This window comes from Zingiber officinale, chromosome 2B (assembly GCF_018446385.1).
Source record: "Zingiber officinale cultivar Zhangliang chromosome 2B, Zo_v1.1, whole genome shotgun sequence".
Classification (NCBI taxonomy): Eukaryota; Viridiplantae; Streptophyta; class Magnoliopsida; order Zingiberales; family Zingiberaceae; genus Zingiber; species Zingiber officinale.
Genome location: NC_055989.1, coordinates 73,068,820 through 73,082,683, shown reverse-complemented (window position 1 = coordinate 73,082,683; position 13,864 = coordinate 73,068,820). Strand labels below are relative to the sequence as shown.

The 13,864-nt window shown below is 43.7% G+C and overlaps 2 protein-coding genes across 2 annotated transcripts; both read left to right on the top strand.

Moving 5' to 3' along the window:
• Nucleotides 1-6,865: 6,865 nt before the first annotated feature.
• LOC122048346 (inositol-tetrakisphosphate 1-kinase 1-like) lies at nt 6,866-7,797 on the top strand. Its single transcript, XM_042609926.1, has one exon. The coding sequence runs from the start codon at nt 6,916-6,918 to the stop codon at nt 7,795-7,797; it is 882 nt and encodes a 293-aa protein (XP_042465860.1). The 5' UTR covers nt 6,866-6,915.
• A 1,848-nt stretch (nt 7,798-9,645) lies between these two features.
• On the top strand, nt 9,646-10,038 carry LOC122048344 (inositol-tetrakisphosphate 1-kinase 1-like). The gene has a single exon (XM_042609925.1). It carries the CDS (start codon nt 9,646-9,648, stop codon nt 10,036-10,038), a length of 393 nt encoding a protein of 130 aa, XP_042465859.1.
• Nucleotides 10,039-13,864: the final 3,826 nt, after the last annotated feature.

Below are 13,864 nucleotides of genomic sequence, written 5' to 3'. Positions count from 1 at the left end.
AAGATATTGATCCATAAAATTTTGATGATGTTGACTTCGTGATCCTAGCTAAGGCTTCAGACTCCACCCACTTGGAGAAATAATTTATCACTACAAGTATGAATTTATTTTGAGCAGGGGTAGTCAAAATAGGTCTCACAATGTCCATTCTCCATTGGTCAAAGAGGCAGGAGACTATCGATGTCTTCATGAATCTAATTGGTTGATGAGGAATATTTTAATACTTTTGATAAGAGACACAAATGGCCACTAGCCCAGCGACATCAGCTTGTAGGGTGGGCCAGAATACCCAACCAATAATATTTTTTGAGCCAGTGTTCGGCCACCTACGTGACTACCATAGCAAACTTGATGAACTTCTTGAAGGACATAGCTAACCTCATTAGGTTCGATGCATTTTAATAACGACCGAGAGAAAGTGCGTTTATAAAGATGGTCACCTATCAGGGTGAACCCACTAGCTATCCTTTTAACATCCTAAGCTTGTTCAACACCGACCGACAGGGTGTCTTGTTGAAGATAAGAAATCAACGGAGCCCTTCAATTGATCGGCTCCTCCATATTGGCTTGTAGGTTTATCTGGGCTATCAGTATGGTTTGTACCATAGATTTGTCAAAGGCCCAGGTGGATAGTGAACTAACTATTTTGTCTAACTCATCTACCTTCTGATTATCTACTCGAATGATTTTGTACAGGGTGACCTCCAAGAAATCGGCTTTCAACTTCTCATAGGCTTCTATATATATTTTGAGTCGTTCACTATTGACTTCAAAGTTTTCTGTCAACTACTAAGCTACTAGTTGCGAGTCTGAGTGGATAATCACTCTGGTTGCTCCGACATGTTTAGTTGTTTGAAGTCCCACCAGTAGAGCTTTATATTCTGCTATTGGATACCCGAAAGTTCAACCAGATGGATAATTGCATTATATCTTCTCGGGGGGATATTAATAAATTCTCACCCCACTTCCTTGTCGAGTTGAAGACTCATCTACATAAATCTTCCAGGTACTCTCTGACTCTTGGTTATGAACTTTTGTTAGAGAATAGACTAAAGTTTGGGCCTTAATAGTTGTGCGGGGTTGGTATTGTATATTATACTCACTTAGCTATGTTGTCCACTTGATTAGCCATCCTAAAACTTCCAGGCTGATCAGTACTCTCCCCAAGGTACTGTTGATGAGGACAATAATTGGGTGAGCAAGGAAATAAGGCCTCAGTCGGCGAGCTGTAAGGACCAGCCCGTAGGCTAATTTCTCGAGAGTAGTGTACCGACACTTAGCACCTTTTAATAAATGACTTAGAAAATATATTGATTTTTATACATTGTTGTCTTCCTTAATTAGCACGAATCCCACAACTTCTTGTGTTGCTAATAAGTAGAGCCATAATAATTCCCTGGGTTCAGGTTTGGAAAGGAAAGGAAGCTTTTCTAAGTATTCTTTGAGCTCTATGAAGGTCTTATTGTAATCTTCATCCCATTAGAATTTGGTAGCTCGGTGAAATATTTTGAAGAAAGGGAATGTTTGATCGGTCAATCAAGAGATGAATCTGGAGAGTGCGGTGATTCGAGCGACCAGCCTTTAAGGTTCCTTAAGATTTATGATAAGCCCATATTTCTGAGTGCTTGGACTTTTTCTAGATTGGCCTCGATCCCTCACTCGGTAATGATATATCTGAGGAAATGCCCTTGTCTAGCTTCTAATAAACATTTTTTAGGGTTAAGCTTAAGCCCCGACTTCCGCAAGGTGCTGAAGGCTTCTTCTATATTTGAAATCAAATGTATCGCTTGGATAGATTTAATAAGGATGTCATTCACATACACTTTAATATTTCTTTCTATTTGCTGTCGTAAGATTTTGTTCATGTGCCTTTGATAGGTTGCTCCTACATTATTTAGTTCGAATGACATAATATTCTAACAAAAAGTATCATCGGCAATAATGAAGCTAACCTTTTCTTGGTCTTCTTGAGCAAGAAGAATTTGGTGATATCTTTGATAACATCCAGCATGTAGATTAGCTTACTCCCACTAGTGGAATCAACCATCTGATCAATGTGAGGGAGTGGGTAGCAGTCTTTCGGGTATAACTTGTTAGGGCAGACCTGCCACTTATTCTTGGCTATCAGCTCTATCTTGGCCAACCAAGCCAGGAACTGCACTTTCCAAACGTGGCATGCTTCGAGAAGTTTATCGATCTCCATTCAGATGATCTGATTTTGGTCGATGCTAAAGTCTCTTTTCCTCTACTTAACCGGTTGAGCGTCAGGAGAGATGTGGACTTGTGTTCCACTAAAGATGGAGAGATGCCTATGCACTTTTATGGTGACCAAGCGAAAATGTCCCTATTACAAGACAAACAAGTCACCAGTTCTTCTTTTAGCTCCGGTGGCAGGTCACCTGCTATCCATGTCACCCCCTCCTGTCGATCGGGATGAATATGTACCTCTTCACATCCTTTAGCTTGCCAACTTGGGGCTTCTTGTTGTATGGCCTGAACCCTAGCCACTTAGATTTTTTGGGCTTTGCGCGCCTCCATTTTGATCACATCCATGTAGCACTTTCGTTCTATAAATTGGTCTCCTCTTACTTCTCCTACTTGGCTTTGTACATGGAACTTTATTTATTTAGTAAAAGGTGGAAACGGCTGTCCAAAATTTGTGCAGCGTGGGCCTTCCCAAGATGATGTTGTAAGCTGAAGCAGCATCTACAACAATAAAGGTGTTTCGTCGAGTCCTCATGAGCGGCTCGGATCCTAAGGAGATTGCCAGCCTGATTTGTCTGAGCGGTTATACCTTGTTACCTATAAATCCATACAAAGCATTATCCATAGGTTGGAGCTCACCTTGGTCTATTTGCATTTTATCAAAGGTTGCTTTCAAGAGAACATTGATGAAGCTTCCTGTATCAATGAAAATGCGTGCCACCTCAAAATTTACAATAAAAGCTTTGATGATCAAGGTGTCATTGTGAGAGAGTTCCACTCCTTCAAGATCCTAAGGCCCAAAATTGATTTGTGGGCCTTCTACATGCTCTTTGCTGGAGCCGACCTCATGATTCTCCAATCGGCATCCATGAGTCTTCCGAGCTCTGTTAGAATCTCTATCAGTGAGTCCTCCAAAGATCATACTCACTCTTCTCACTACTACGTTACTTTGATTCTCCTCTTGTCTAGTCGGCATAGATGTCCTATCTTCTTGAGAGAGAGAGAGAGGTTATATGATGGTGGCCTTATATTAGCCGACCGAATGGTTGCACCGGGGCCTGGGGCTGGTTGGACCGGGGCTAAGTGCTAGCAGCCTAAGCAATTGTGGAGCAATCTAGGGTGGCGGCTACCCTTGCTCAGTCACTCAAAGACTGTCCCGAGCATACTGATGGCATGCTTGTGTGTTGTGCATATTGGTCTGGTGGTAAGTGTAGAAAGTGGGGATCCACCGGCTTAGTTCGACAAAGGATGTCTGAGCAACGTCCACGTGTTGTACAACTCTTCCTCATTGGACCGGGGGTGTTAAACTGGAGACATAAGAGTCGGTCAGTGCTCGTTGTGTGGCAGAGGAGCCCATGGAGCCTTCCGCTTGGCTTGAAAAGGAGGGACTAGGCTAGGTGCTTCCTTCTTACGAGCAGTTTAAGCTTCTTCCACATTGATATATTTGTCCACCTGAGCCAACAAACTATCAAAGTCCTTCAGGGGTTTTCTTGCCAGCAAGAGAAAGAAATCTCCATCTAGTAGCTCTTATGAGAAGGTGCTTATCAAAATTTTGGATGTGGCCGAGGGAACATCCATAACCACTTGGTTGAATCTTTTTATATAGGCCTTCAAGGACTCTTTTGCTCCCTGCTTGAGGATGAATAAACTTAAGTTTGTCTTGTGATACTTTTGGTTGCTGGCAAAGTGTTGAAGGAAAGCCTTCTTGAAGTCTTTGAAGGTGGTGATCGAACTGATAGGGAGCCGGTTGAACCACATTTGTGCCGAGCCGAAGAGGATTGTTAGGAACACTCGGCACTTGACGTCATCTGTGTATTACTACAGCAGGGAGGCATTCTGAAATTTGCAAAGATGATCCTCAGGATCAAGCCTCCATATTTGCCAATTGGCAAAGGACGGAATCGCTGATGAAGCCTGTTTTCCAGAATTTCCCATGAGAAGGAGTATCCAATCGATCAGGTGAAGCGCCCGTGGCAGGAGCCTTACCACGCTTCGGATCGTGGGGCGACGAATCCTTGGTAGAAGATCCCTGGGACCGCTCGACTCCTAGGTAGCCTTCAGAAGGCATTCAGACAAATGTCCGGGAAACTCCATTGGATATTTGGACTTGGATCCTCTCTTAACAGCAGGTGGTTCTTCATATGATGTGGCAGGTGCAGTGGGTGCTTTTGAAGGGGCAGGATTTGTTGCTCGTTGCTTTTGCACAAGTGCTTGTGCTTTTGCCATCACAAGTAGGTCAAGATCTTCTTGCAACAAAGTAACGGTTATCTTTCTGCCATCGTCTATCTTCACATTCCAGATCAAGTGGAGAGGTTCCCATAAACGACGTCAAATTTGGTCCTGTCTAGAAACTGCGAGAGATGGAATGCCAGTGAGTTGGCATTGATGTGGACTTTGCTCGAAGAACTCCTAGAAACGCCTCGTCATAGAACTTCAAGGACTCCCTGCAATATCCAGCAAAGAGGAGAGAAATAAACCCTTAGTGGGTGAGCCAGGGAAGGGTCCCTGGCGTAGTTATTCTGAAGATTAAGTCAATAAAAAGTGGTAATGCAAGAACAGTGTGAAGTAGCAAAAGGGTAAGAAGATGTGTATGTGCGTGTGTATCTGTGACAACAGAGAAGGACCCCCTTTTATAATGTCCCTCACAATCTTCGCATTAATAAGGCATTATCCTGCAATCAATCATTCTATCCATCAATATGCTTACATTGCATCCTATCAATCATATCATTATGGAGAAGGTGTCTCGTGTATGTTAAGTATTTGTATATAGATACGATCCTCTAACAAACCCACATGATGTATTAATGTCAAAACAATGGACTCTTGGGCTGGTGGGTTAGAAAACGTGTTGGGTCTGTTTGTCCTGAAACTTATGACCTCTTTCAAAAGACCTCATTCCTTCGTGCGACCTTAATATGTTGCATACGAATCCAAAAGAGAAATAGAGGCATGTGGCTTGCTTTGGTTGAATCATGTTGACTTTTCTACTACTTTGTCCGATCGACAGGGTCGATTGGGAGAGAGGGGAGCAGAGCCCCGCGTGAATCCGATTCGGGCTGGGATTGAGCCCTCCTTGACTTTTCTATTGCTTTGTCCGATCGGAAGAGAGAGGAGCAGAGCCCCGAGTGAATCCAATTTGAGTCGAGAATGGAGCCCATAGAGAAACATCTGATCGGCTGGGCCGATCGAGAAAGAGGGGGAGCAAGGCCCTGGGTGAATCCGGTCCGAACCGGGAACGGGGCCTACAAAGGGACATCCGATCAGCAAGACTGATCGGGAAAGAGACCCACAGGGCCCTGGAGCCTTCTGATCGACATTTAAACTGATTGAACAGTACTTGTGCGGTTGGTCTCTAACTTTGACTTGTCACATTGCCAGCATGCTAACCCCTGGGTCTTGCTTAAAAAGGCCCCCTCCTCTTCACCGTATCAAATTTTGTTCTTTTTAAACAAATCAATTAAAATGATAAAAATGGATATTTTATTAAAATTAATTTTTAAAATTTTATTTCAAATAAATAATAATTATTAGTTACTCAGACTCGTACCTATCAAAATTTAGACTAATAACCACTATATTATATATCTCTCGATTGTTTCTCAAGTGCATCCGAGACTATGGTGCAATAGTAAAGATGCTCAATTATCTCTTAAGTATCCATGATTTGATTTTTAATTACGATGTATTTATAGGAATTTTTTCTCTAAATAGAATATGTAACTAAACGATGTTGAGCATCTGGATTATCTGTCGTAAGTACTTCTCGACTTACTCTGATGATTGATAAAAAACTTTTATAAAATTTGACCGAGTAAATACTTCCTGATTTACTCTGATAATTAATAAAAACCTTCTTGTGAACCAGACCGATCAACCCTTTTGTCTCGTTTGCCTCTCAAGTCAATGTATATTCATTGATCTCTCAAATCAATGAATATACATTGATCGAAAAAGTGTAGAGACAGAGAGTGAGATAATTAACAAATGGATTATTCTTCCATTATTTTCTCCTTATTAAGCAAATGGGTTTATAGATATTAATTTTTCCATATAAATATAGCTTTAAAGACTTATTTTAGTTAAATTATTCTTCCATTATTTCCTTCTACTGATCACAAAAGTGAAAAGATTCTTGTAATTTGTTTGTTTTCCAATTTTTCCCCCTTTTTTTAATTTATTGTTCAAGAAAATTGCAAAAAATATTAGCATATTCCATTAAATCACAAACTCTTTTTTTAAAAAAAAAGAGAGAAAATAATATTTTATTATTTATTATTTTGTTTGTTTTCCCGCCTCCCGGAAACATGACTCGATCATCTCCGTCGAATCCCGATCCAACGGACACAACCAACTCCTATTCCGGTCACCGATCCATGTGGTTTCGTTTCGCGGGTCGCTGTGATTCCCGCCGCGTGACGTGACTGCGAGTGATCTCACACCCGGCCCCCTCCGGCTATAAATTGCTTCTCTCGGGTAGCCGTTCTCAAACGCTCCATCGCTCGTCTCAGTTCTCTGCTCTGCGTTTGGAAAGCGATCGGAAAAGGTACGAACCCTAATCTTTTCGTCATTTCAAGGGTTTTGATCTGCGATTTCCGTCGAGCAAGATTTGATCGATCGGCGGTTGATTCTTGTTCCAGCTTGCTTCGCTTGCGATCGGGGATCGAGGTGGAGCTCAGCGGCCCTGTTTCTTTGGATCTCGATCTGGCCATGGAGGAGCCTCCCGATCGTCGGTTCGTGGTGGGCTACGCGCTCTTGCCCGAGAAGGAGCAGAGCTTCATCCAGCCCTCTCTCGTGGGCACCGCTCGCGACCGCGGCGTCGATCTCGTCCCTATCGACCACTTGCGACCCCTCGTCGAGCAGGGCCCCTTCGACTGCGTTGTCCACAATCTCCACGGCGACGAATGGAATATCCAGATCGCAGATTTCGCCGCCAAGAACCCCGACGTCCCCATCGTCGACCAACCCCCCGCCATCGAGCGCCTTGACATTCACTACCGCACCGCCGTGCTCCAGTTCGATTCCGATATCAATGTGGCACAGATCTACGGGATCCCAAACCAAATGCTGATCTATGACTCCAGCTCTGACGCCTTCTCTGTGATAACCCACATCCGGTCCCCGATCAACGCCAATCCCCGGGCCTCCGGCGGCGGGGTCGCCTTCAAGGTCTATGTGGCAGGAAATCACGTGCAATGCGTGAGAACAAATAACTGCCTCCCGGACGTCGCCCCCGAACAGCATACTCCCGTCGTCTCCGTCGCTTGCTTTCGTGTATCCAACTCACCCTTTCACATCCCTGAAGACGCCGAATATGTCAAGCATCCAGAAGCGGCAGAGCCGCCTCCATCTAGCTTTTTTGAGAAGATAGCAATGAGATTGCGGCAGGTTACGGAATTGCGACTCTTCACGTTCGACATTATAAGGGATGCCAAATCCCGCAAACGCTACTACCTCATCGACGTCAATTACTTCCCCGACTACTCCGAAATGCCTGGTTATGAAGAATGTTTGACCAACTTCTTCTGGGACATGGTTCATCAGAAAGGGGAATCTGCTGCTGCCAGTTCTTCCTTCTCCTCCGAGGACTGATGGGATGGATCCATGGTGGTTTGTTTCTCCAATTTTCTTTTCTTGTAAACTCTAATAACGTTCTTGATTTCAGAATTAATGTACATTCTTTCTTTTAGCTAATTCTTCGTTTCAGATGGTTTGACTTGAATTTTTCAGTCAGAATTCCATTCCTTTTATCGCCCTTTCCAGTCGGATTGTTATTTAAAAAAAATTAAGAAAATAAATTCATGTATAAAAGTAGCTAACATAAAAGAACGAGGATCCTCTCCCATGATACATTAATCAGAAACATCTTACGCGACTGCAATGCTTACTGATGTGCTGCCACCTGCCGATTATGCGAACCTGAGGCCAACAGTGATGTCCTCAGCAAAACTTACGACGTGGTGGATGATCCGGCGACGGATGTGATCGTTTAGTGGGAGCAATAGCTTCGTCGTGTGGAACTCGCCGGAGTTCGCCACGGATCTCCTGCACAAGTTCTTCAAGCACAATAATTTCTCTAGCTCAATACCAATGTGAGACCTTCATTTTATCTTCTATGCATTTCCGTTGCTTCATTTTGTATATCTATTTCCTGTTGGATTCTAACATTTTCAAGAACTATTCACTGAGAAAAAAAAAACCTTTCTAACCGAAGGAAATTTATTATTTAATATATCACATCAATATCACGTCATAATTAAATAATGTATTATTAATTATTTTATTTATCCTAAATTATAAATCACGTATCTTTAATTATTATTTTTATTTAAAATCTCTATATAATTTTTATTTAATATTTTAATTAATTTTGATCTTTAATTTAATTTATTTATACTTTTTAATTAATAAATTAATTAAGTTATTGTTTTAATTTAATTTATATTTTATATTTAATTAACTTATCAATTTTAATTTAATTATAGTTAATTGTATATTTTTTAAACGAATATATTTATTTTTAAAATAAAAAATACAACTTTAATTATTACAAATAATTTATAAAATAAAATATTATAATTAAATGTTTCATAAAATAATTTATTTTTTAATAATTTTGAAACAGTCAAATATGTAATATTACCAAAAGGCATATCCAAGTTTTTAAATTTATCAAAGAACGCATGCTACTTTATTATTTACCAAATGATACACCTTTTTATATGTTTTTCTCATTCTACCCTCTGATTACTTTTCTTTTTATTTTCTCTATCATTTCTCTCTCTTCTCTTTCCTCTTATGCATGCAACGTTTTACTCTTTCCTCTTCTCTTTTTTCCTCTCTTTTGCACGTCGATTCTTTTAAAAACATTTTAACACCTCAGAGAAGTTAAAATAAACAATAGATAGCATATTTGAACTCATTGCAATCTCAAAAATCCATAGGAACTGAAATGAGTGCAATCGGGGTTTTCTAGGTCCATCAATAGGTTTTGGTCGAAACCCACTAATGAACCTAGAGAACTCCAATTGCACCCATTTAAGTTCTTATAGATTTTTGGGATTGCAAAGAATTCAAATATGTTATCCATTGTTTATTTTGACTTCTCAGATGTGTTAAAATGTAATAAGGAAGAATCGCTAAAATTTTCCATGTTGGGTCTGATATCATTCCATATCATGCTCACATTAGGCCTGATATCAGTAACCATGATATCATTCTATATCATGTCTACATTGGGCCTGATATGATTCCATATCAGACCCAACGTGAAGAATTTTGGCGATTCTTTCTTATTACATTTTAACACCTCTGAGAAGTCGAAATAAACAATGAATAGAATATTTGAACTCCTTGCAACCCTAGAAATCCACAGAAACTAAAATGGATGCAATCAGAGTTCTCTAGGTCATCTTCGACGGCAACGTTGAGTCTCATAGGATGACCCTTCTATTCCGTCCCCATGGCCTTCTTGGGCTTAAACCTCCTATGGTTTTTCAGGAGTTCGTCAATCACGGCGGGGTCATCTTCAAGGTCTATGTCGTAGGAAATTACGTGCAATGCGTGAGAAGGAAGTCCCTCCCATACATACTCCCCGAAGAGCATCACCCCTTCCCCTTCGTCATTTTCTCTCATGTATCCAACACACCCTGGCATAACCCTGAAGACATCAAATATTACGAGCATCTAAAAGCGGCAGAGCTGCCTCCATGGAGCTTTCTGGAGAAGATAGCAAAGGGCTTGCGGAAGGCTACGAGATTGCACCTCTTCAACTTCGGCATTATTAGGGATGCCAATGCCTGCAACACCTACTTCATCATTGACATCAACTAGTTCCCCAGCTACTCCAAGTTGCCTAGTTATGAAGAATTTGTGGCCAACTTCATCTGGGACATGATTCATTAGAAAAGGGAATCTACTGCTGCAGTTCTTCTTTTACCACAATTTTCTGATGGCATCGGGGTGATGTGGCTAGAATGTTGACTGAATTGTTATAGTCCGGAGGTAGTATGCTAAGCTGCCTTCTATGCTGACCAACTCATCAGAAGTCCTCTGGTCAACGCTACCTGCAACTGGTGACCGGATTGCTTCGGTCCCTGGTACCTTGATACTTGAGGCAGATTCAACGAATATGTAAGGAATAGACTAATAGTAGAATAACAAAATGAATGTAGAGTGAGTACAATAACATACCCTGGCCTAGGGGGCGCCCTCTGGTGTATCGGTGAGCTGATCGGAACACTGCTCGAGTTGTCATGATCTAGAAGAATAGATGACTCTGAGCATGATGAAGAGCTAGATCTGACGGCACCTAGTCAAGCACAACTTGGATCCGGAAGATGATATGCAGACCGGGACCTAGCAGTGACACATAGATTGGAATATGATAACAACACGCATGTTGAGATATGATAGCGGCACATAGGCCAAGATATGACAACAACACAGGCCGGATAGGACAGGTTTTATCGAAGCACAATAGTGACGAGGGCTCAAATGCCCAATCGACGACGATGGGGGATGGCTGTGGCTCGGAGGCCATCTTTAACGATGGGAACCGACTGCGACTCGAGCTAGATTTGGCACTGGCGTGGTCGGTCGGCGACTTGGCAGAGATAATAAGGTGGGTGGTGACCCCAGAGAGCAGCGTTCTCTAGCTGTGGCCGGCGGAGAGAGGTGCGCTTGTAAGGAGGGAGAGGGAGGTGGCGCTGGGCTGCCGATGGCTGCTGGAAGAGGCTGTGGACGTCGGCGTGCCAAGGGAGATGGAGACGACGTGCGTGTGAAAGCGGCCTGACTCGCAATGAGGACTACGACGTCGTTCGTGACGGTGGTCGGAATGCTACTGCGATGGCCGAAAGCTATCGGCGGGTGACGTGGGGGAACGAGAAGCGACTGTAGCGCCACGAGAGGAAATGACGACTGCTAGAGGCAGTGGGGGATGACTGTGGAGAGGGCGGCGCTAGCAATAGCGTTGGAGAATAGTTGGCGCTAGCCAGTCCGGTGAGCGGCAGAGGCGGTGGGGGTCCCCCCTCTCCCTATGTGTGCGGTGGCAGGAGTCCCCCCTCTCCCTATGAGTGCAGCGATGGAGAAAAACATGGAGAAACCACCACCCCCCCCCCCCCCGGCGCGCACGCAAACAGTGCCTTCTCCTCCTCTTAATTGCCTAAACCCTGATTTCAAAAAAATACCCCTCCTTTTCCTCTTGGGCCCTTAAGTTACATCCGTATTACAAGCTTCCCCTTTAAGTCTAATCGAAGGAGGCGCAAGTCTGACTGTCTAGACCAAGTCGCATGTAAAGCAGAATCACTACTAAATGCAGAATCAAATCGTTGGGCTCATCGTATAACGTCGAACAAGTAGCTACAAATGGCGAGCCCCAGGCAGAGCGACGAGAAAAATAAGTGTCGACTGAGCGGAAAAAAATAATGCCAAGCGAATGCCAAGCAGGAGATCGAACGAATGTTGAGCGGGTGATAAGGCGAATGCCGCGCGGGCAATCGGGCAAATGTTGAACAAGTGACGAGAACAACGCCCTACGAGCAACGACAATACCGAGTGAGTGACAAAAGCAACGCTGAGCAAGCGATAAGTCAAACAATTGTCGACAAAGTGGCAAGCAGGAGGCTGAGCTGAACATGGAATGGAAAGTCGAGCAGGCGACCAAGCGGATGGTTAATGGGCGATCGATCGAATAAAGGTGTGCCAAGATGAGCAACGTAAGGAATGTTGAGCTGAGCAACATAAGAAATGTCGAGCTGAGGGACGTAAGGAATGTTGAGCTGAGCAACGCAAGGAATGTCGAGCTAAACGACGTAAGAAATAATGCTAAGAACATGCCAAGTAAGCGATCAGTCGAATGCCGAGGGAGACCAAGTGATATCAAGAAGATGGTCAGGCGATGCTAAGCAGAGCGATCGAGTGATTATGCAAATGCCAAGCATGAAGTAAAAAATAGGTGCCGACTATTGGTCCCTTGGCAGCCAGCTAGAGGGTTGAATAGCCTTGCAAAGAAAAATGAACCTTCCTCGAACTTTACAGGTTAATAATAATCAACACTTGCATAAAAGAAATAAGATAAATAAAGAAAGGAAGAGGCATAAACGATTTACTTGGTTACAACCGAGAAGGTTGTTAATCTAAGAAAGTTAAACGCTCACTAAACTCTCCTTTAGGCGGAGAAGCCTCTTTATAGCAATTAAAGTACTATATTACAAAACAGAACTGAAGAGAAATCAATCACAAGTGTTGTTCTAGCCTTCTAGGACCAGGGTTGTATTTATAGCCCTAGCTGAGGCACTTGGAAGGGTTCCAGGCGCTTCTAAGGGGATAAAACTTTATCCCCATCGTAAAACAATGCGCTATGTTATGTTTGGCTAATTTTTTCGGTCCGGGCGCCCGGACAGGTTCAAGCGCCACGTACTTGGTTAGGGCGCCCCGGACCGAAAAATCAACTTTTTTTTTATTTTCGGTCTCGGTCTTTCGCTTTGTTTTCGCTCATATTGGTCCGAGTCTTCTGCTTCGGCTCTGCTCGCTTGGGTGATCTCAGTCATTCGGAATAGAGCTCATTCAAACCTAACTTCCGACCTTCTCAAGCAATCTTTCGCTCCGACTTCTCGTCCCTCAAAAACATCGCACGCCTCCATCTTGTCCGGCGTGTACTCTGTTGGTGCAACCTTAGGTCAAGGTTGACCTGGTTGACCAGACTCGAGTTGACTTGACTCGAGTTGTGTTTTAATGTTTGACGAGTTATGTTTGACAATGTTTGACGTGAACAGAAAAGTTGTATCTTCATGTTTTACAAGGATACAAGCTTGGGAGATTGTGGGTGCAACCCGTGGTCAAGGTTGACCTGGTTGACCCGAGGTGAGTTGACCTGACTCGAAAAAGTCCAAGCAGGGAGCTTGGCATGGGAAAAGTACAAGCAGGGAGCTTGGCATGGGAAAAGTACAAGCAGGGAGTTTGGCATGGTGAAAAGTCCAAGCAGGGAGTTTGGCACGGGAAAAGTCCAAGTATGGAGACTTGGCACGGAGAAGTCCAAGTATGGAAGCTTGGCACATGGGAAGTCGGAGAGGGCTCGGTAGCTCGTTCTCCGGACTGTGGTCAGAGAGGGCTCGGGAGCTCGTTCTCTGGACCGGATGGAAGTCGGAGAGGGCTCAGTAGCTCGTTCTCCGAACTGTGGTCAGAGAGGGCTCGGTAGCTCGTTCTCTGGACCGAATGTGGAAAGTCCTGGTGAGTGAAGCCAGGCAGTGGGAAAGTCCTGGTGAGTGAAGCCAGGCAGTTGGAAAGTCCTGGTGAGTGAAGCCGGGCAGATTGGAAATCCTGGTGAGTGAAGCCAGGTGAAAACCCTAGTGAGTGAAGCTAGGTGAAAGTCCTGGTGAGTGAAGCCGGGGAAGGAAAAATCCAGATGGATCAAGGGTGATCGGATATCTGGTGTTGAGAAGGTCAAGTAGGTCAAGGGAGTGACCGGATACTTGACACGAAGAGAAAAGTCCAAGTGGGTCAAAGGGATTGACCGGACACTTGGTGGGGAGTCTTAGCAGGTCAAGGGAGTGACCGGATGCTAAGCATGATGTACCAAGAGGTCAAGGTTGACCGGATATTGGTTTGGACTAGGTTTGGGCAAAAACCAAGACCTAGATCGGTCTGGAGACCGATCAGA

Bases quoted from the DNA above. Each gene is read 5' to 3' on its own strand.
- LOC122048344 (XM_042609925.1), top strand. From the start codon at position 9,646: ATGACCCTTCTATTCCGTCCCCATGGCCTTCTTGGGCTTAAACCTCCT.
- LOC122048346 (XM_042609926.1), top strand. From the start codon at position 6,916: ATGGAGGAGCCTCCCGATCGTCGGTTCGTGGTGGGCTACGCGCTCTTG.